Genomic DNA, 23,542 nt, shown 5'->3' with positions numbered 1-23,542 from the left:
ATGGTGCATTAAATGGCCTGAACCTAACCTAACCGATGGACCCACAAATAGAAAACGATACTGTCCGTTGATTTAGCAAGCCACTAAATACTAGCAAAGGATTATGAAGATAGTCACATGGTCGTGACTCACCATACGCAGCAGCCTTGACAGTGACTTGTCAATGGCGGCCAAGTCTGGGAGGCTACCATGGCTACCCGGCTCATATGCCTGTTATCTCTCATGTATTTTTATTTTTGATCATTCACTGAAGCTTTACAATACGATGGTATGTTTTTCGTTTCCATGGTGCTCTAGTATTATGAATAAGGAATGTTCGAGTTAATTGGCTTCCAAAAGGGTTTAACGTTGAAATGATTACTTTGTTATTGTCGTGGGAAAAGGAGTGCAGGCAACCGCGTGGAGTGAGGCGAGGGTAATACAGAGAGAGTTAAGGCAGTGTTGTGTGAGAGTCAGGATGGTGTGGATACGCGCGTTTATCTCCGCTGGTCTCCTGGTGGCGGCTCTCCTGTTGGTCGACGCCCAGTATGACTATTCCCTCAGACCTATCATAGGTAAGGTCAAATCAAATGTTTATTCAGGTAAAAGTACATATATACAAGATAAGTTACAAACATAATGTTGGATTTCTAGATAGAGCTCGTACATACAATGCCTAAAGCCACTAATACGCACAGCGTTTCGGGCAAGTAATGTAAATCTTGGACGGTCCTTTCGGTAAAATGGATTCCTCTGGATTTTATACATTTCCTTTATTTTTGCAACTGCATTACTGACTTTTCAATTACATTAGTTTAATTAATAAATTTTAAGTTGCGAATAGTGAATCGAATTTTGTAGTTATTGTTATTGTTTATATTGTATGTTCAATTTATAACACAAAAAGTCCTGTTGTCAAGTAAATCTTGTGGTTACCTTGCGATGATTTCGGGGCTTAGTGTCCCCGCGGCCCGGTCCTCGCACTGGTCAAGCAGGCTGTTGGACGCGGCTGTTCGTAGCCTGACGTACGAGTCATAGCCTGGTTGATTAGGTATCCTTTAGGGGTGTTTATTCAGTTCTCCCTTGAACACTGCGAGGGGTCGGCCAGTTATGCCCCTTATGTGTAGAACTTGAACGCCGTTCACGTTCCAATCTGCATCTCTTCCTCTTTATTTTTCGTAGGGGTATGCGGTTTGAGTATATTTCTAGTGCTACTGAGTTTATTTTTTCCAGGCACTGGTATAGGGTTTGTATTTTTTAGCTGTTCTTCCCAGCTTATTTCTGTGAGCAGGCGATGAGTCACAATAACGTGGCTGAAGTATGTTGACCAATCCACACACTAGAAAATGAAGGGACTACGACGTTTCGGTCCGTCCTGGACCATTCTTAAGTCGATTGTGAATCGACTTGAAAATGGTCCAGGACGGACCGAAACGTCGTCGCCCCTTCATTTTCTAGTGTGTGAATTATTTCTGTGAGGTCTTGGTTTATTTCCTCCCAGTTTATCTGTTTATTACTGAAATTGAATTCTCCTCCTCTGGGATTCGGGACTGGTCGTGCAGGTCTACTTTAAATGCTATCTATCTTGAGCTATCTTGAGATGATTTCGGGGCTTTAGTGTCCCCGCGGCCCGGTCCTCGACCAGGCCTCCACCCCCAGGAAGCAGCCCGTGACAGCTGACTAACACCCAGGTACCTATCTTACTGCTAGGTAACAGGGGCATAGGGTGAAAGAAACTCTGCCCATTGTTTCTCGCCGGCGTCCGGGATCGAACCCGGGACCACAAGTGCAGCGTGCTGTCCGCTCGGCCGACCGGCTCCCTTGACAGAAACTTAATATAATTTGCCAGTTTTTCCCTCTACTGCCTCTGGGCGAGGATCATATATTCCAGGAAGTACAACGTGTTTAATGTTTAAGAGGCCATTGGAGGCAAAAATATTCTTGACTATATTGAGTTTCGAGAGAAAACTTATGAAACCATGAACTAATAAGTTGGTTTAGAGTTACTATTAAGTGCTCATATTACTCTTAATATGAACGTGCTTAATAAAACAAATATCAATTGTTGAAAAGCACCATGGCCAGGATTCATCAAGTATTTGCGCAACCACTTACGAAACCTGTACATCTTTCCGTAATGAAAATTTTGTTTATATTAAACAGTTTAAGATCTTGCAAACCTCACAACCCAAGGTTATTATTGATGTAAACAACCTCGTAGTGCTTCCGAGCTCATATACTGTTTAAAAAAAATGTAAACAAAGCCCCAATGATCCAAGAACGATGTACAGGTTTCGTAAGTGCGTAAAAGCTTGATGAAACCTAACTAGGATTTTGATATAGGTGAAGCGTTATCTAAGGAGGGATGGCGCTGAGCCCCCCCCCCCCAACGGAGAGATAAAGCTTGGGAACAGGTTTAGTGACAGGTGTGAATAGTCTGAGAGTTCTCACGTGCCGCTGATAGCAGGGGACCAAGTGTATCTAAAAAAAAAAGCCCACGTGTATCAAAGAAGACCAAGGTATCAACAGAAGATTACGTGTATCAGCAGACGACCAGGTGTGTGTGAGCAATATCAGGTGTACAGAGAGTAATCACATTATGGTGATGTGTCAATGAGAAAATCCGTAAGAGCCGTGATGAGGGTTCGAACCTATGTCATGGCCTAGTTGAGTAGGGCGTGTGCGTGGGGGAACACCCACCGCATAGGTTCGAACGTCATCACGGCTCCTACGGAGTTTCTCTATACCAGGTGTATTAACAGAAGACTACGTGAATTAACATAAGACCTGGTAAATTAACAACACCAGGTATATTAATACATAATTAATTAATAATCCATTAATAGTATTAATATAATGTGTAGACTGGGCACAAAGACCTACACTTCACTTCTCTATAGCCTCTAATAAGTAAACATCTTGCATCCCACAAGCCTCTTTTTTTTTTCACCGCTCCTGTGCCAGGTAAGTCCACCACGGGCTCACCATAGCCCGTGCTACTTGCCCCGCTCCTGTGCCAGGTAAGTTACGGGCTCACCATAGCCGGTGCTACTTGCCCCGCTCCTGTGCCAGGTAAGTTACGGGCTCACCATAGCCCGTGCTACTTGCCCCGCTCCTGTGCCAGGTAAGTTACGGGCTCGCCATAGCCCGTGCTACTTGCCCCGCTCCTGTGCCAGGTAAGTTACGGGCTCACCATACCCCATGCTACTTGGAACTTGTTCCGAGTAGCCGAATCTATAACATCATCATCATCCCACAGGAGTGCTCTCCCAGCATCCCCCAGACAGCATCTTGGCGGGGCTGGAAGACAAGAACTACAGCTCGTACATCGCCGCATCCTACGTCAAGCACCTAGAGAGCGCCGGAGCCAGAGTCGTCCCCATCCTGTAGGTCCTCCCACACCTCCTCCTCCTCCCTCACTAAACTCATGATAAAAATACTTTAATGACTTCGAGATAAATGAACTTCTAAAACTAGTATTACAAAATGTTGTTTTATAAAATATAATAATGAAATGGTTAATGAAATTACCACATTTGTTATCGGTTATCCGTTACAGCATACACCAGGATGACGAATACTATGATAACCTGGCTACTTCTCTCAATGGGTAAGTCTCCTCTACCTTCAAATGTATAATCATTCATTATAAATGCATGAATGTTGTAATGCAACAACACGTTTGTAACTGACAATATAATTATAAGGAGTGCCGGCTTGATGCAAATGATAACGTCAAAATCTCCGCCGAGGTCGGAGTAAGACATTTTGTGCCCACTGTAATCCATTTTTGCGCTACCGCTCACAGGGTGAGCACGGGGTAGGCAATCCACTAAACGCCTCTGGCGGCAAAATTCAAATTCCCACCCCTGAGCCACAGCTCTTAATACCTAGTATTAGTACAATGTAATCCATGAACATATGACAATACTGAAAGTAATAATGATGATCATTTTCCATCATTCGGCTCCAAGTTTCAATACCATTAAGACATGATAATACTATGCATGAAATTATTTTATTCCCGTGATCTTATATTAACTTAAAAACTATTTTTCACAATAAAACCTTTTGGGGCAATGCGATGGAATCGAACTCTCGACACGAATCATAGCAGACAGCTGCTGAAAAAAAACCTCGTAGATCTATTACACTATTTGGATTTTATTATGCTCTTTATTCCCTTTTTAAGTAAATGAAAGCAGCACTTATCACTAAAAATTACCGTCCCAATTCATCTTTATATTATAAAAACCAAAATGAATAAAAGAGCAATTTCGTAGACTGGTGTGAGAGCGGGAGCCATTTCCCCACCACTCCCAAGTGTATTCTATCAGCGGGCGCAGAAGATTGCCTTCCCTGTGTGCAGGAAGCCCCTGCTGACCTCTGTGTCTCTCCCCAGGATACTCTTCCCGGGAGGCGCTGTGTCTATCACGCCCTCCAGCGGCTACGGCGCCGCGGGCAGGATCCTCTATGATCTGGTAAGTCTCCTACCTTCAGTACACCAACCACACATACACACACTCCCTCACATACACTCAGTCTGGGGACACACACACAGCCCGGGCGGAGCCGGTGGCCGAGCGGACAGTACGCTGGACGCGTGATCCTGCTCTGGTCCCGGGTTCGATTCCAAGCGCCGGCGAGAAACAATGGGCAGAGTTTCTTTCACCCCTGCTGTTCCTGTTACCTAGCAATAATTAAGTACCTGAGAGTTTGTCAGCTGTCACGGGCTACTTCCTGGGGTGTGTGTGATGTGGGGAAAAAATAGTAGTTAGTAACAGTTGATTGACAGTTGAGAAGCGGGCCGAAAGAGCAGAGCTGAACCCCCGCAAGCACAACTAGGTGAATACACACACACACACACACACACACACATGGAAAACATACACACACACACACGTATATACAACATATAATAACGACATACATGTATATACCAGCACATCCCTGTACAACATACAGACATGTGTTGTGCTGGCATACCATAAGACTAACACATGTGCACTCATCCAAAATACATTTCTGCTACAATTTGGAACTAACTGCACACTCTGGCTTGTGAAGGTGGTGAAGGCCAACGGGAAGGGAGTCTACCTGCCGCTGTGGGGCACTTGTCTGGGCTTCGAGATGGTCACCTACTTGGCGGCCAGCAACACCAAGTGGCTGGCCGCGTGCGATGCCAGCAACAAGGCCGACTCCCTCGACTTGCAAGACGGTACGAAGCGCTAATCTGACTAGTATCACCTTTGAACCAATCCACAAGGGCCCTGACGAGGATTCGAACCTACGTTCGAGATTACACACTGAAATCACATTTGCGTGATGACCAGACCACACACTAGAATGTGAAGGGACGACGACGTTTCGGTCCGTCCTGGACCATTCTAAAGTCGATTGTCAAAGACAATCGACTTGAGAATGGTCCAGGACGGACCCAAACGTCGTCGTCCCTTCACCTTCTAGTGTGTGGTCTGGTCATCATACTTTAGCCACGTTATTGTGACTCATCGCCTGCATGTGCTAAGTGATGCAGCAAATGAACAAAATAGCTCAGTCGATTAAGGCAGCGTCTGGGATGCTCTCGGACGCAGGTTCGAGTCCTCATCACGGCCCTTGTGGATTTGTTACGTTCGAGATCATCCCAGACGCTGCCTTAATCAACTGAGCTACGATATGGAATAAATCTTGTGGATTTGTTCATTTGATGCATCACGCTATTGTGATTTCTGTGTGTAGTAACACCTTTCTTAATACATCATTAATTTAGTATTCATGGCCGCTTCAACTAGTTTTGAATAATATAACTCAAGATATAAAAAAAATTGTGTATATTAACATGTTAGGATAAGGATTTATCAAGGATTTGTACCACCTTTGCGAAATATGTACATCTTTCCTCAATCATGGCCGGTTTGCTTAGATTTATTTACTAAACAGTTCATAAGCTCCGAAGTACTACGAAGTTGTTTATAACAATAATATGGGTTGTGAAATTTTGAAGCTCGTAAATTTTTTTAATAAATTAAAAAAAAAAGCCAGTCGTCATGATAAAGAAAGATGTACAAGTTTCATATATTGTTGCATAAAAGTTTGATGAATCTCTGGATACTGACCTAGCAACCAGCAGGGACAGTATGTTGCTGACTTAATACCAAGGCTGTAAAATGGGATCGAACTCGCGTCGCTGAGCTTCTCACGCACACCCCACACATGTTGTAGCTTAGTAACAGGAATAAACTATGCAATAACAACATTCACAATGGAAATGTTCTGAGGATTTTCATGATCGGCAGGAATTCATGTTGGCCTTCTAACTGAATGGACAGATTATCTGCTAGATAACAATTACAAACCTGTATAAACATCTACCAGCGGGGTATAATTACCGTCAGTTTTAAGCCTTCTCCCTATCGTTAACTTCTTGCTAGTGGGAGTGAGCTTTTCCGAGAAAAAAAATAAAAAATTAGATGGTCCACATCAGGGATTGTATTGTGTAAATGTGGGAGACAGTGTTGAAACATATAGGGGGAGCCGGTGGCTGAGCGGACAGAACACTGGACTCGTGATCCTGTGGTCCCGGGTTCGATCCTGGGCACCGGCGAGAGACAACGGGCAGAGTTTCTTCCTCCCTGATGCCCCTGTTACCTAGCAGTAAATAGGTACCTGGGAGTTAGTCAGCTGTCACGGGCTGCTTCCTGGGGGTGGAGGCCTGGTCGAGGACCGGGCCGCGGGGACACTAAGCCCCGAAATCATCTCAAGATAATCTCAAGATAACAGCTTTGGTGTTGCTAGGTTCACCGCTGTTACACACGGTTACTATTACTATATTTGGTCCGAATACGACAGAAAACGGTTGTTTTCTGCTATATAATATATGTTTATTATATATATATTATCTGCTATATGTTTTCAATATAAGCTATAGTGTGTTCATTTTCATGTTCATAAATATTTCAAGGAGATTACTATTGCGACATTAACAACTGTATTCACACCGGCTGAAGTGATAGATGGCTAGCTACTATGAATAGATAATTACGTACTGTCCAGTGTGACTGATCCTCGTGACCTTCCTCCTGTCACTGAAATGGTTAGTAGCAGACTTGTGTGGCTCATCTACCTACTGGCTTTACAAGATTAACTCATTGATGCTACCTACACTGACCTCATTGACGCTACCTACACTGACCTCATTGACGCTACCTACACTGACCTCATTGACGCTACCTACATTGACCTCATTCACGCTACCTACACTGACCTCATTGACGCTACCTACACTGACCTCATTGACGCTACCTACACTGACCTCATTGACGCTACCTACACTGACCTCATTGACGCTACCTACATTGACCTCATTGACGCTACCTACATTGACCTCATTAACGCTACCTACATTGACCTCATTGACGCTACCTACATTGACCTCATTGACGCTACCTACTTTGACCTCATTGACGCTACCTACATTGACCTCATTCACGCTACCTACACTGACCTCATTGACGCTACAGATACCTACACCTTGCTACGCTAGCAGTCGCTAACATGCTCGTAAAATGTCCCGAAAACCTGGATACTCAAAAATTCGGTTTCCCACTGATCTTTTCAGTTGTTAGTCCCTCGATAAATGATTGAATAATAAGCCACTTTGACATCACAGCAACGAATGAATGTGCAGAACATAACGACAGAATGTTTGGGTTTATAATCAGTAGTGACAGCCATAAAACCACAAAGATCGTGCCTCAGTTACATCCATCATAGACTGATAACCAGACCAGACTGATAACCGGTCTGGAGCACCCATACAAGGCGGGGTTTAGAGAGCTCGGCCTCTATTCCCTGGAGAGGTATAGGGCAGAGGAAGACACGATCAAATCAAGGCGAGGGGAGACATGATGAAGGTATGTAAAGGGGGAGAAACGAGAGGATGGTCTGGAAACTATCAGACCAGGGCAGAACCCGTCACAATGAATATAAGGTGGCAATGTTGACCAGACCACACACTAGAAGGTGAAGGGACGACGACGTTTCGGTCCGTCCTGGACCATTCTAAAGTCGATTGTCAAAGACAATCGACTTGAGAATGGTCCAGGACGGACCCAAACGTCGTCGTCCCTTCACCTTCTAGTGTGTGGTCTGGTCATCATACTTTAGCCACGTTATTGTGACTCATCGCCTGCATGTGCTAAGTGATGCAGCAAATGAACAAAATAGCTCAGTCGATTAAGGCAGCGTCTGGGATGCTCTCGGACGCAGGTTCGAGTCCTCATCACGGCCCTTGTGGATTTGTTACGTTCGAGATCATCCCAGACGCTGCCTTAATCAACTGAGCTACGATATGGAATAAATCTTGTGGATTTGTTCATTTGATGCATCACGCTATTGTGATTTCTGTGTGTAGTAACACCTTTCTTAATACATCATTAATTTAGTATTCATGGCCGCTTCAACTAGTTTTGAATAATATAACTCAAGATATAAAAAAAATTGTGTATATTAACATGTTAGGATAAGGATTTATCAAGGATTTGTACCACCTTTGCGAAATATGTACATCTTTCCTCAATCATGGCCGGTTTGCTTAGATTTATTTACTAAACAGTTCATAAGCTCCGAAGTACTACGAAGTTGTTTATAACAATAATATGGGTTGTGAAATTTTGAAGCTCGTAAATTTTTTTAATAAATTAAAAAAAAAAGCCAGTCGTCATGATAAAGAAAGATGTACAAGTTTCATATATTGTTGCATAAAAGTTTGATGAATCTCTGGATACTGACCTAGCAACCAGCAGGGACAGTATGTTGCTGACTTAATACCAAGGCTGTAAAATGGGATCGAACTCGCGTCGCTGAGCTTCTCACGCACACCCCACACATGTTGTAGCTTAGTAACAGGAATAAACTATGCAATAACAACATTCACAATGGAAATGTTCTGAGGATTTTCATGATCGGCAGGAATTCATGTTGGCCTTCTAACTGAATGGACAGATTATCTGCTAGATAACAATTACAAACCTGTATAAACATCTACCAGCGGGGTATAATTACCGTCAGTTTTAAGCCTTCTCCCTATCGTTAACTTCTTGCTAGTGGGAGTGAGCTTTTCCGAGAAAAAAAATAAAAAATTAGATGGTCCACATCAGGGATTGTATTGTGTAAATGTGGGAGACAGTGTTGAAACATATAGGGGGAGCCGGTGGCTGAGCGGACAGAACACTGGACTCGTGATCCTGTGGTCCCGGGTTCGATCCTGGGCACCGGCGAGAGACAACGGGCAGAGTTTCTTTCTCCCTGATGCCCCTGTTACCTAGCAGTAAATAGGTACCTGGGAGTTAGTCAGCTGTCACGGGCTGCTTCCTGGGGGTGGAGGCCTGGTCGAGGACCGGGCCGCGGGGACACTAAGCCCCGAAATCATCTCAAGATAATCTCAAGATAACAGCTTTGGTGTTGCTAGGTTCACCGCTGTTACACACGGTTACTATTACTATATTTGGTCCGAATACGACAGAAAACGGTTGTTTTCTGCTATATAATATATGTTTATTATATATATATTATCTGCTATATGTTTTCAATATAAGCTATAGTGTGTTCATTTTCATGTTCATAAATATTTCAAGGAGATTACTATTGCGACATTAACAACTGTATTCACACCGGCTGAAGTGATAGATGGCTAGCTACTATGAATAGATAATTACGTACTGTCCAGTGTGACTGATCCTCGTGACCTTCCTCCTGTCACTGAAATGGTTAGTAGCAGACTTGTGTGGCTCATCTACCTACTGGCTTTACAAGATTAACTCATTGATGCTACCTACACTGACCTCATTGACGCTACCTACACTGACCTCATTGACGCTACCTACACTGACCTCATTGACGCTACCTACATTGACCTCATTCACGCTACCTACACTGACCTCATTGACGCTACCTACACTGACCTCATTGACGCTACCTACACTGACCTCATTGACGCTACCTACACTGACCTCATTGACGCTACCTACATTGACCTCATTGACGCTACCTACATTGACCTCATTAACGCTACCTACATTGACCTCATTGACGCTACCTACATTGACCTCATTGACGCTACCTACTTTGACCTCATTGACGCTACCTACATTGACCTCATTCACGCTACCTACACTGACCTCATTGACGCTACAGATACCTACACCTTGCTACGCTAGCAGTCGCTAACATGCTCGTAAAATGTCCCGAAAACCTGGATACTCAAAAATTCGGTTTCCCACTGATCTTTTCAGTTGTTAGTCCCTCGATAAATGATTGAATAATAAGCCACTTTGACATCACAGCAACGAATGAATGTGCAGAACATAACGACAGAATGTTTGGGTTTATAATCAGTAGTGACAGCCATAAAACCACAAAGATCGTGCCTCAGTTACATCCATCATAGACTGATAACCAGACCAGACTGATAACCGGTCTGGAGCACCCATACAAGGCGGGGTTTAGAGAGCTCGGCCTCTATTCCCTGGAGAGGTATAGGGCAGAGGAAGACACGATCAAATCAAGGCGAGGGGAGACATGATGAAGGTATGTAAAGGGGGAGAAACGAGAGGATGGTCTGGAAACTATCAGACCAGGGCAGAACCCGTCACAATGAATATAAGGTGGCAATGTTGACCAGACCACACACTAGAAGGTGAAGGGACGACGACGTTTCGGTCCGTCCTGGACCATTCTCAAGTCGATTGTATGGTCGGACGGTCCGGACGTATGGTTGAATGGTCCAAGACGGTCCGTCCTGGACCATTCTACAATCGATTTGAGAATGGTCCTGGACGGACCGAAACGTCGTCGTCCCTTCACCTTCTAGCGTGTGGTCTGGTCAACATACTTTAGCCACGTTAGTGTGACTCATCGCCTGCATAAGGTGGCAATGTTTCGATTTGGGGAGGATCTTGGGATGTAGTGGCTTGGCAGGAAGATAGTATACAAGTGGAATAGGTTACGAGCCAACATTATTTAAGCAAATGGTATAGCCAGCCTTAAAAACAGACTGGATAGATATATGGGAAATTTGGGGGTTGTCTCTAGATGGGCCAACAGGCCAGCAGACATGACTCCTACTTATGTGTTTAGCATTACATCCAATAATTTTATGTATATATTTGTTTCCAATTACACCTGCTACAGGTTACCTTGACTCGAGGATCTTTAGCCAGATGCCGGAGGACAGCGTCACCGCCCTCAGGACCCTCAACGTGACGGCCAACTTCCACCACTGGTGTCTCACTCCACAAGTAAGTCTTGCGTCTTTACCGTGGCCACACAACCTCCCGTTTCTATTATATAAAGACCTTCAAGCTCTTGGATTTGATATCCCTGGAAACACAAACCGAAACTGTCTCTATTTTCCGCTCGTTACAACTTGTAATAAAATTGTTACATCTTGGCTTAACGTGTTTATGACGTATTAAAACGTTGTTACAACTTGCTAAATTGGTTGTTATAACTGGTTAGGTGTTAAAACTTGCTCGAACGTTGTACCAACGTCGTAGTTTCGGTGTGTTTGGCGGGATGACCCGCGAGATGGTCAACATATATGTATGGAGTGGAATCTGAGAGTGCTTCCACTCCTTAAGCCCGGCCTGCTGCCAGGCTTGTCTTGGCTGGTCTAGATCAGCAACTAAGACCGTGTAGCTGAAGGGAATATCGTTGTGTGCTATCTTTCACACCCGGCCATTGTCTTCGTGAGTGTCTTCGTGGATTTTAAGGTTGTCCAACTATAGTGATGGTAACCATAAGATAATACTCGAGGCATAGGTAAGAATGATTCTCATTGTACAATAAGATATGCCACACCAATTATCAGTTTATTCAACTTTCCAGGGCTTAGAGATAACTTCAACAAGAACAACCCATTTACAAGTACCTTATTTGTTGCAACCACACAGTGGCTCTGGCCATATAAATGTGTAATTTACAATTACAACAGGATCTTGTATATTCTTAACTTCTGTAACCTCGGTTACAGGTTACTTACATGTGTTTATAAGTGTATATGATTCAACACACACCACAGTGTTATGAATCACGGGAATATGCAGATATTAACTATCATTGCAGAATTTCAGCAAGTCGGGTTTGTCAGATGAGTTTAAGATGCTAGCCACGAGCAATGACTACAACGGCCTGGAGTATGTGGCCTTGCTGGAGCACCGAGACCTTCCTATCTTCGCCTCCCAGTTCCACCCGGAGAAGAACCCCTTCGAGTGGAAGAACGACAAGAGCCATAATAACATTCCTCACTCACCAGAAGCCATAGAGATTGCTCAGTCCTTCGCCAACTTCTTCGTCAGTCAAGGTAATTTTGAAAACTTCTTGGGGAAAAAATTGACTCTTATGGCCCGGTAAGCTTTTATGTCTTCATTAGCGAAAATAATCCTCGAACTTTTCAATTTCATTCACTAAAACTTTTATGGTACTGACCTAGCAATGCAAGCATCTTGGGATCAATACCCATAGAGGAAGCGGTTTGGTTCCAAACTTGGTGCAAGCCATTTTCCGGAGGGGTATCTCTCCCAGTTACCTCGTAACTGAAGAGAGAGAGAGAGAGAGAGAGAGAGAGAGAGAGAGAGAGAGAGAGAGAGAGAGAGAGAGAGAGTGTGTGTGAGTCTCTCTCTCTCTCTCTCTCTTCCCCCCAGTTGCTGGATGATAACTTCAACACAGCAAGAGGCACTGAAGATAGCATTCTGAAGTTACAAATGACAATTATTGCCTTTCAGATTTTCACGAGGTATTACAATTATTAATTAATAACTTATTAATCAAACTAACTGGTTTCATTGGTCTTGCCAAAGTTGGATGATAGAGAAGGGTGTACCTCTAACGTGTGAGGCCAGCTGGCTGTGGTGAACACAAACCAGCCGGCTGTGGTGAACACCCACCAGCCGGCTGTGGTGAACACCCACCAGCCGGCTGTGGTGAACACTCACCAGCTGGCTGTGGTGAACACCCACCAGCCGGCTGTGGTGAACACTCACCAGCTGGCTGTGGTGAACACCCACCAGCTGGCTGTGGTGAACACCCACCAGCTGGCTGTGGTGAACACTCACCAGCTGGCTGTGGTGAACACCCACCAGCTGGCTGTGGTGAACACCCACCAGCTGGCTGTGGTGAACACCCACCAGCCGGCTGTGGTAAACACCCACCAGCTGGCTGTGGTGAACACCCACCAGCTGGCTGTGGTGAACACCCACCAGCCGGCTGTGGTGAACACCCACCAGCCGGCTGTGGTGAACACCCACCAGCTGGCTGTGGTGAACACCCACCAGCTGGCTGTGGTGAACACCCACCAGCTGGCTGTGGTGAACACCCACCAGCCGGCTGTGGTGAACACTCACCAGCTGGCTGTGGTGAACACCCACCAGCTGGCTGTGGTGAACACTCACCAGCTGTCTGTGGTGAACACCCACCAGCCGGCTGTGGTGAACACTCACCAGCTGGCTGTGGTGAACACCCACCAGCTGGCTGTGGTGAACACCTACCAGCTGGCTGTGGTGAACACCCACCAGCTGGCTGTGGTGAACACCCACCAGCTGGCTGTGGTGAACACCCACCAGCCGGCTGTGGTGAACACTAACCACCAGAGGATTGCTTCCCACACACACACACACACACACACACACACACACACACACACACACACACACACACACACTACATCTATCCAGTTTTCAGTAGGGAGCTGAACTCAGTCCACCTTAACAATAACGCCACGTAACAGTCTAATTTCGAATCGTTTCCTGGCATGACTATTATATACAGTGACGCAGACCTGTACCATACAGTCGCTACATTAGCCTGTACATCTGTAACTCACGAATCTATTAAAATGAAGGAAATGTGTTAATAATTGCAGGTCTGAAGTAACTCTAACCATAAAGATCATTTATCAGTCTGTTATAAATGACTGGACGGTAGAGCGACGGTCTCGCTTCATGCAGGTCGGCGTTCAATCCCCGACCGTCCAACACCATTTATTCTCCCCTTCCCATCCCAAATCCTGACCCCTTCCAAGTGCTATATAGTCGTACTGGCTTGGCACTTTATCCTGACGGTTTCATTCCGGTCTGTTATATTCATGATAACATCACTACATCTCAAAAATTATTTATAAGTTGTTTACGTTCGTGATAACATCACAGCATCACTTAAAATGAACAAATCCACAAGCGCCGTAACGAGAATTCGAACCTACGTCCAGGAGCATCCCAGTCGCTGCCTTTATCGACTCTGGGATGCTCCCGGACGTAGGTTCGAATCCTCGTCACGGCCCTTGTGGATTTATTCAGCATCACTACGCAAACACTATTGGTTTTACATGCCTGGCGTAGGAGCCTTGATATGCTGCCTGGCGTATGGACTGGGGGTATGACTGGCATAGATACTTTCATAAATCTGCCATAAGGACAGGGATATGCCTAATATATGGCCAGGGCCTGATGTAGGGGCAGGAGTATATCTGTCGAAGGCCCGGGGAGACCTACCTTGATCGGGTATAATCGATATATAAAGTTTTTATATATATATATATAATTATACACAGTATTTCTTTCCTGACGTATTTCAGTGCAAGTCATATATATTACAAAATTCAATCATAAAAGAAATATAATTTCACCTAAAATAAATAGCAATATAAAAACCCTCTGTCTAATACACTAAGCTCCATTGGTAACCATAGTAACCCCCTCCACAGCTCGCCAGAATAACCAGAGCTTCTCAGACGAGGAGGAGGAGGAGGATGCTCTCATCTACAACTACGAGCCTTTCTACACCCAGGACACCTCAGGCTTCACCCAGGTCTATCTCTTCCGGTAAAGCAGCAGCATTATGAGAGTTTCCCCTGCAGAAACATCCCCCCATGAAACAACAGCATGTTCGACCAGACCACACTCTAGAAAGTGAAAGGGACGACGACGTTTCGGTCCGTCCTGGACCATTCTCTAGTCACAATCGACTTGAGAATGGTCCAGGACGGACCGAAACGTCGTCGTCCCTTCACTTTCTAGAGTGTGGTTTGGTCAACATATTTCAGCCACGTTATTGTTACTCCTCGCCTGCATGAGCATGTTCATCCTCTCTCTACGTAATAAAGATATTAAATAACCATTGTTAATCACTCTAACTACCTTATTTAGGCAAATCCTCTGGCAATAGGTGGGATTAAATTCGTGTTTCTGGACGCCTCGGAAATACTTAATGCCAACTGTACCAGGTTGGGCATAAACATATCTCAGTCTGAAGTTCTATTAGACTTATGAGTCTGGGGCCAGATTCCGAAGCAGTTACGCAAGTACTTACGAACGTGTACATCTTTCCTCAATCTTTGACAACTTTGGTTACATTTATTAAACAGTTTACAAGCATCAAAACATGCCAATCAACTGTTATTATTGTTATAAACAGCCTCCTGGTGCTTCGGAGCTCATTAACTGTTTAATAATTGTAAACAAAGCCGCCAAAGATTGAGGAAAGACGTACAGGTTCGTAAGTACTTGCGTAACTGTTTTGTGAATCAGGCCCCCTGGAAGGCACCAGCTGCTACCCACAATCCAATTTTTGCGAGATACCCGTCACACTCCGGGTGACGATGTTTCCACCTTATGCCACCGTCATGTATCCTATAATAACCCCTGCCACTTAATGACAATAGCTTCTGTAATTTTCTCACTAACAATGACATATTTCTAATATAAAGCTTTCACCAATGCATGTACTATTTATAACCAGAGTATAAGCACTTTCAGTACACCTGGGGCCAGATTCACGAAAGCACTTACACAAGCACTTACGAACGTGTACATCTTTCCTCTATCTTTGACGGCTTTGGTTACATTTATTAAACAGTTTACAAACATGAAGACTTCCCATTCAACTGTTGTTATTGTTATAAACAGCCTCCGGGTGCTTCGGAGCTCATTAACTGTTTAATAATTGGAAACAAAGCCGCCAAAGATTGAGAAAAGATGTACATGTTCGTAAGTGCTTGCGTAAGTGCTTTCGTGAATCTGGCCCCTGGTTTCCAAGGGACTCCAAGACTATAATTTATCTTCCCACACTCATTGCCTTCCCTTAGCAGTATATAGGTACCTGGGAGTTAGACAGCTGCTACAGGCTGCTTCCTGGGGGTAGTAACAAATAAGGAGGCCTGGTCGAGAACCGGGCCGCGGGGACGCTAAGCCCTGAAATCATCTCAAGATAACCTCAAGATAACTCTACTTTCAACAAAATGTTCAGAGTGGCACTGCAGGTTGACCATCTTAAGTACTTCACAAGACCCAGCGCCACAATAAGCTCAGAGGGGAGCATGTCATTAAATCAACAGTGACAGTGGATGTAAACTCCAAAGTTGTAAAGTGCACAACGGCAACACTTGGAGAGGGGAAACACAGTCATCATAGTGGTAGACTATAATCATCCAGTTATCATCACATTGGTGGACTATAATCATTCAGTTATCAGAGAATACCCTGCTTGATATCTGATAGGGTTCTGGGAGTTCTTCTACTCCCCAAGCCCGGCCTGAGGCCAGGCTTGACTTGTGAGAGTTTGGTCCACCAGGCTGTTGCTTGGAACGGCCCGCCTAATCTCCTAAAGTGAAGAACACCCCCCCCCGCCCTCCCCCCCCCCAAAAAAAAGCAAGAAATAAAACGGAATTGGTAATATCAACCAAGACAATTCCGCTTTCCAGAGGCAATATACAACATACGTGTGACTAGTGCTAGTGTGTGCAGCACCAGTGTGCTCTCCTAACAACAAAACGATGATTTAGAAAATCCTGAAGTCTGCTACAAAACTTAGTTCCTGAATTGAGGGGGACTGAGGTATGGGACATAATGACGGGGCTGAGCGTAATGGCTACGGAATAAAGGAGGAATGTCCAGACATAAAATTTTCAGGAGGTATCAATGAACTATATATACAATAGCGTAGCTAGAGAACTTTTATGGGAGCTATATATGAGGCCAGATATATACGGGGAAATTGAAATTGAAATAAGTTTATTGATGTAAAATATACACAAAGGGATGAGGTAGCTCAAGCTATTCTCACCCCGTTCAGTACATCGTGTTAATACATACATAGACACACATCACAAACAATAAACATATTAATATAGGGGGAACTTTTTCAGCGCAATGGCAGTAAGCAAGTGGAACAAACTAGAGTTGTACAGCAATAGAGGCTACCTCCATCCATAGCTTTAAATACAAATGTGAAAAATAAACAAAAGTGGTCGACAGAGGGAAGGCGGGGCCCAGCAACTGGAGTACGGTCCGGTAAACTCAATTGGGTAAACCTGTAAGGGAGGTGCTGGGAGTAAATTATAACCATGTGACTGCTCAGTGTGCGGATACTGTTGGGCACTCTGGGAACAGTCTGCTCTTAAGGTACACACAACATATATGCCCTGGCTGAACCAGCCATGTTAATACCACATTACTCCCGACCTCTTCCGAGGATCTGCCTCCCCCCTCGGCCCGGTCTCTTAACCAGGCCTCCTCGCTGGTGTGATCTGCTCAACCAGGCTGGTGGACGCAGCTGCTCGTAGCCTGACATGCGAATCACAGCCTGCTTGATCAGCTCGTTAACAACTAAAGTCCACAATTGCTGATAAAACAACATGTAAATAATCTATCATGGTTTTTCCTTTCCTGTTTCTGAGGACGGGAAGCCCGTTAGGCTCACTGACGTCCTCACTGACTAATTACTAACCTTCAGAATGCAACCCACAACAGCTGCCTAAATCCCGGCTATGTATACATAACAGTGTCCATCACGACCATCTACTTATGTCTGATTACACTGGGAATCCATTTCAATGTAATGAAATATCTTTGACAAAAATAACGCACACAAGTTCATATTAAATGCCAGAATACGTTAGTTGATAACCTGTTGATGCTACTAACTAGGGGATACACGGGTACTGTATAAGATACAGTGAGTGTATTGGGCATGTATTACAATTATATTGGCACAGTAACAACAGTCGCGAACGAATCCCAGGTGAAATTACTGTTGCAATAGCTGGGGGATAGTTACAGTAGCTGGGATAGTTACAGTGGCTGGAAAAGTTATAGTAGCTGGGATAGTTACATTATCCGATATAGTTACAGAAGCTGGGATTGTTACAGCACCTACTCCCACGGTCACTCACATATATTAACACTCCCATGTATTATCACTTCCCCAGTTACCAACATATTTACTAAGGCACATAATTAATATAATTTGCTTATGTAAACAAATATTGGGCGTCTGTGCCTCACATTCACAAGACTCGCATTTCTAATGAAAGATGTAATACCCATCATTTTATCTTCACAGAGATGAGTTAAACTCTAGAGCAACAGACAGAGATATGTTCAGAGATAACACTGCAGTAACAGACGGAGATCTCTTCAACACTTCATCAAGCGAGAGAGATATGTTCAACACAGCATCAAGCGAGAGAGAGATGTTCAACACAGCACCAAGCGAGAGAGATATGTCTAACACAGTAGCAAGAGACGGAGATCTGCCCACCACTGCATCAAGAGATGGAGATCTGCCCACCACTGCATCAAGAGATGGAGATCTGCCCACCACTGCATCAAGAGATGGAGATCTGCCCACCACTGCATCAAGAGATGGAGATCTGCCCACCACTGCATCAAGAGATGGAGAGCTAAATCACATTTCTGTGAACAGAATCAAACAATATCTGGATTCTATTGACAATGGAAAATCAGATTTCGCCCCCAAGAAAAAGACAGCCAATCCTCTCACTAATAAGAAGCAGAAGGGAATGTTTCTATTCTCTATACAACGGAAGACTTCACTCCACCCCAGCACCAATCTCCCGACTGGCTTTTAGATCAGCAAACGGTTAAGACCAATTATGTATTCCTCGGACTTGGTGAAGGTGGAGGCACGATATGCATCGTGGTTTCAGTCTGATTATGGATGGCATTCAGCAACTGACTTCATGGGTGTGTGCACCGAAGGATGACTTAGTGCATCATTCACAGGGCCAAGCAGCAGCAGCCCGTCCTCTCGAGTTATCGCCTCACAACAATTTTATACTAAATTACCTGAACCTTAGTTATACCTCACCGAGAGACCCACGAATAGAAAACGTAGACCATCACACTTTAGCCAGCCTCTATGACTTGCAGTGCATCATATTTTGACGTCAAAATAAGATGGACAGGTTGGCCAACGTGTGCGACGTTTTTAAGAAGACGGTAAGTGGGAAGTGTTACAGGAGAGCACCTTACCAAATCCAGCAAGAGCCATGCAAGGTGACACTCGTTCATGTTACAAATGACTGATAAAGAACGTAGGACATCTTGTCCCGGTTCCAAGCTCAATGCCATGCTTGAACATTGGAAAGAACCATGCAGTCTTCACTGACGGAGCTGTGTTTCATTTATCGGGCTGTGTTAATTGCCAAACCAGCTGCTATGTAGCTGAACAATATCCGGTGACGACTCCCCTAGATACGGAGCGGTACATCAATTTGATTCTTGGCGCAGACATTCATCCCGTAATCAATGGCAAATTCGTATGAGTGAAAATATAAAAGAAAATGATTATGCACGGAAAAAAAGGCTTTGCAAACCTCTGTAAATATTTGCAACAATGTATTATGATAAATAAATAAAACAATATTACATTTTCTGATTTGTGTTAACCTGAATGACTATTAACATGTTTTATTGATCGTTACAATATATAAAATTATAAGCAATTCATCATAAATGTATTTGCAATAATGGACATCTGTACTTGATACTTCTATACCATACATAATTAAAAACTATCTCACACATACACACCATCTCACACTTCACATACACTTTATCTCACATTTTTAAAACTATCTCACACATCCTCAGACCCCAGCACTTAATCCATCCACGTAACAACACAGGCAGGAGACCCAGCTGGAGGACCACAACACAGGCTGGAGACCCAGCTGGAGGACCACAACACAGGCAGGAGACCCAGCTGGAGGACCACAACACAGGCAGGAGACCCAGCTGGAGGACCACAACACAGGCAGGAGACCCAGCTGGAGGACCACAACACAGGCTGGAGACCCAGCTGGAGGACCACAACACAGGCAGGAGACCCAGCTGGAGGACCACAACACAGGCTGGAGACCCAGCTGGAGGACCACAACACAGGCTGGAGACCCAGCTGGAGGACCACAACACAGGTAGAAGACCCAACCAAGTGATGACTAGTGTGATGAAGGTCAGATGGGCCGCTCTCATCACGGGGATTGCCTCATCTATTCTCTCTGCTCGCTAGCAGAACCATCATTCATTCCTCACAATAGCAAAACCGGCCCCCAGAATTTCAGAGTAATTGGAGATGTAGACAAGTTCTACGAACATTCGGAAAATCCTGCTGAAAATGGCAGATTTTGCTGATTTAAGCCAAGATGTAGTTTATACCTGAGCACATGTGTGACTACCAGCACATGTGCTGCTACCTGCATATGTATAACTACCTGTGTGTGTGAAGCTACCTGCATATGGAAAAATATAAGTGCCTGAGGGTTTTACAAATATACGAGGCTTGCACAAAAATATAAGCGGGGTTGGAGAAATATATTAGTGGGAAGGTTAATTATACATATTCGACTTAAATTTTAGTCAAACAAAATGGAGAAATAATAAAAAAGAAAATTCTAGACCGAAGTGTTTTTGGTAGCTGAAGAAAGCTAATTTTAAGCTATATGTTACACAGTCGACTTGATCGCAAGAGGAGTTCGCTTGCTCCAGTTCCCTCAGCTTGATCGCAAGAGGAGTTCGCTTGCTCCAGTTTCCCTGGCTTTATCGTGGTAAGGACTTTGTCACACACAACAACGCTAGTAACATACGCCGTTCCGGCCCACCCGCCGCGAGAATATATAAAGTTGATAAGTTTTTAGCTAGCAGTATGGTGGAAGCCCTCGTGAACCCAGTGGGAGGCTGTGCAGTTATGCTAGTGGTAAATATGTTACCTTTGTTTTACCTTCCCCTCCCATCTCTTCCCTCTCTCCTTCACCTACACTCTCCAAGCTATTTTGCTTTGGTGGTCATTTTTGTTACTGTCTCTCAGATTTTCCAAACTGTAACTTCACAAGACTTTCGCATTTTACTTCGTTTTAAACTTTGCTAAAGGAATTTGCTCCGGTTTACAGATCCCAAACTCACTTCTTCGTCACATTTTGTCTGTGGGGATAACGTTCCTATATATATATATATATATATATATATATATATATATTCCCCACCATCAAGATGGAACTACTGACCGTCCCCAGGATGCAATCACATAATAGTTGCCTAACTGACAACCTATTTACTGGTAGAGGAACGGGGCATTAGGTAAAAAGAAACGTGCCTAGCCACTTCTGTACCACCCAGGAATCGAACCAGGTATCCCCGATTGTGAATCGAGAACGAAGCCAGTTGTACCACGAGATCCCAATGGGCTGCACGATCATATTCTGTATTGTCCAAGATATAAGGTAAAAACCTTTATTAAAAAATTTAATTGCCACCGCCCCTGGGGTTAAAAGGTAATCACCCATCCAACAACTGAACTCAACATTATGTGATGGATGAGAAGCAGTGTTCTCAGTGTGCAATGGCCGCTATAGCCGTCTGCTTTTGAGATAACAATTCCCGTTGACGTGGGACAGGAAGCCTTGACTTGTATGAAGGTCTCCCCTGGGTCGAACTACCAGACGTTCCCTTGGATGCAATCCACAACAGTTGCCTAACTCCCGGGTCAAATATTTACTGCTAGGTAAACAGATGCATCAGGTGAAAGGGAACATACCCAACCACTTTCGTCCAGCCCGGGTATCGAACGCGGGATCATCAATAGTAAGTCGAGAACGTGGAACACTGTACTACGGGACACTATCATTAAATATTAAGGATTCAGGTCAATCGGCAGTCAGGAGTCATTAATACAGCGAACGTTTTTTTCTAGTTCTAAATTATAAATTAAATGCCAATCAGAGTTGGGAATCAAAGCAAATCACAGTGTGTGTACAACGTGAGGAACATGTTCCCCTTGGCGCTTGGCCTTCATATATAAATGACCTCAGAGGGGAGCGTGAGATGAAAAGGGTGTAGACGGAAAGTGCTTTTTAGAGAGAAATGAGAGGCAGGGTGTGAGGAATGAGAGGCAGAGAGTGTGAGGAATGAGAGGCAGAGAGTGTGAGGAATGAGAGGCAGAGAGTGTGGAATGAGAAGCAAGGTGTGAGAAATAAGAGGCAAGGAGTGTGGACTTAGAAGCAGTGAAAGAGGAATAAAAGGCAAGGAGTGTGGACTTAGAAGCAGGGAAAGAGGAATAAAAGGCAGGGAAAGAGGAATAAGAGGCAGGGAGTAAGGAATGAAAGGCAAAACGTTGACTGCTGATTCATGAATTTGGACTAACACGACATTTTTTTTAACAGCAATATAAATATAAGATTTGTATTTGAACCTAACTTCTAGCAATCCTAGACCTAATATGTTATTTTAGGTCTCGTACAGTACATATATATGCTACATATATATGCTATATATATATGCTATATATATATGCTACATATATATGCTATATATATATGCTATATATATATGCTATACTAGGCCTAGGAATATTTGAGTTTGGTTTTTAGCTTTATTTTTTCCAGACTCTATAAGAGTCCGGACAAAATTAAGTAAATAAAATAAATAAAACAAATAAAATAATAAATAATAATAATAATAAATAAAAATAAATAATAAATAACAAATAAAAAATAATAAAATAATAAATAAAATAAATAAAAAATAAAATACTCTTGTACCTTGCATGTAACCAATGTTGTAACCCTTTTTGTGTAATAAAATTTTAAATAAAGTTAGATATATATACACACACACACTAAAAGAATAGGGGTGGTAGGGGAAGAAAATATCAAAGTGTTCAGTGAGGATCCACAAGGTCTTCTCTGAGTACTCATTATTTTCTTCTCCGAGGCTATGGGTCCCTACACTTGCACCAGAGGTGGTACCCCTTTTAGGTTTAAAAAATAAATAAAAATAAAAATAATAAAAATAATAACAATTAATAGTACAAAAAGTGGTTTACTGGTGATCCATCACTACGTTTTTACTTTCGAACAGAGTACTAGGTACTATACTATAGGTACTATCATTCAGGAGGCTGAGTTGAATATAGACAACTTACCAACAACTTGTTGAATATATCACAACTTAACGCCCACCAGCCTTACGGTATATTAAAGCCACCACAATAGCCTACAAACCAATAGAACTTAAGAGTAAACTATTAATGCAGACTCTACTTTTTTTTAGTTTGGAGTAGGCCAAAAGGTTTATTACGTAAATGTTTTAGATCAAGGAAAGGTATGAACATGTAAAATAAATTACCAGTTGTAGTAGGAAACTCTACGCCTTTCTTACGGATGCAAGTCACATCGTACACAAGACAACTTGCCAACATATTTTGTAATGTAACC

General features: G+C 43.7%; 1 protein-coding gene across 2 annotated transcripts; it reads left to right on the top strand.

The window, feature by feature from the left end:
- Positions 1–396: 396 nt before the first annotated feature.
- Positions 397–19,036, top strand: LOC123754008 (gamma-glutamyl hydrolase). 2 transcript variants are annotated; one of them, XM_069306619.1, is made up of 9 exons: positions 397–554; positions 3,239–3,365; positions 3,539–3,589; positions 4,382–4,460; positions 5,047–5,197; positions 11,170–11,276; positions 12,103–12,340; positions 14,738–14,855; positions 18,373–19,036. In XM_069306619.1, the coding sequence occupies exons 1-9, from the start codon at positions 458–460 to the stop codon at positions 18,899–18,901; spliced, it is 1,497 nt and encodes a 498-aa protein (XP_069162720.1). In that variant the 5' UTR covers positions 397–457; the 3' UTR covers positions 18,902–19,036. The 2 variants fall into 2 exon arrangements, with proteins under 2 accessions (XP_069162720.1, XP_045592053.2); XM_045736097.2 differs by lacking the exon at positions 18,373–19,036 and having other exon boundaries at positions 14,738–14,969.
- The last annotated feature ends 4,506 nt before the right edge of the window (positions 19,037–23,542 follow it).

This window comes from Procambarus clarkii, chromosome 6, assembly GCF_040958095.1.
Source record: "Procambarus clarkii isolate CNS0578487 chromosome 6, FALCON_Pclarkii_2.0, whole genome shotgun sequence".
NCBI classification, from domain to species: domain Eukaryota; kingdom Metazoa; phylum Arthropoda; class Malacostraca; order Decapoda; family Cambaridae; genus Procambarus; species Procambarus clarkii.
This window is presented reverse-complemented; position numbering and strand designations above follow the sequence as displayed.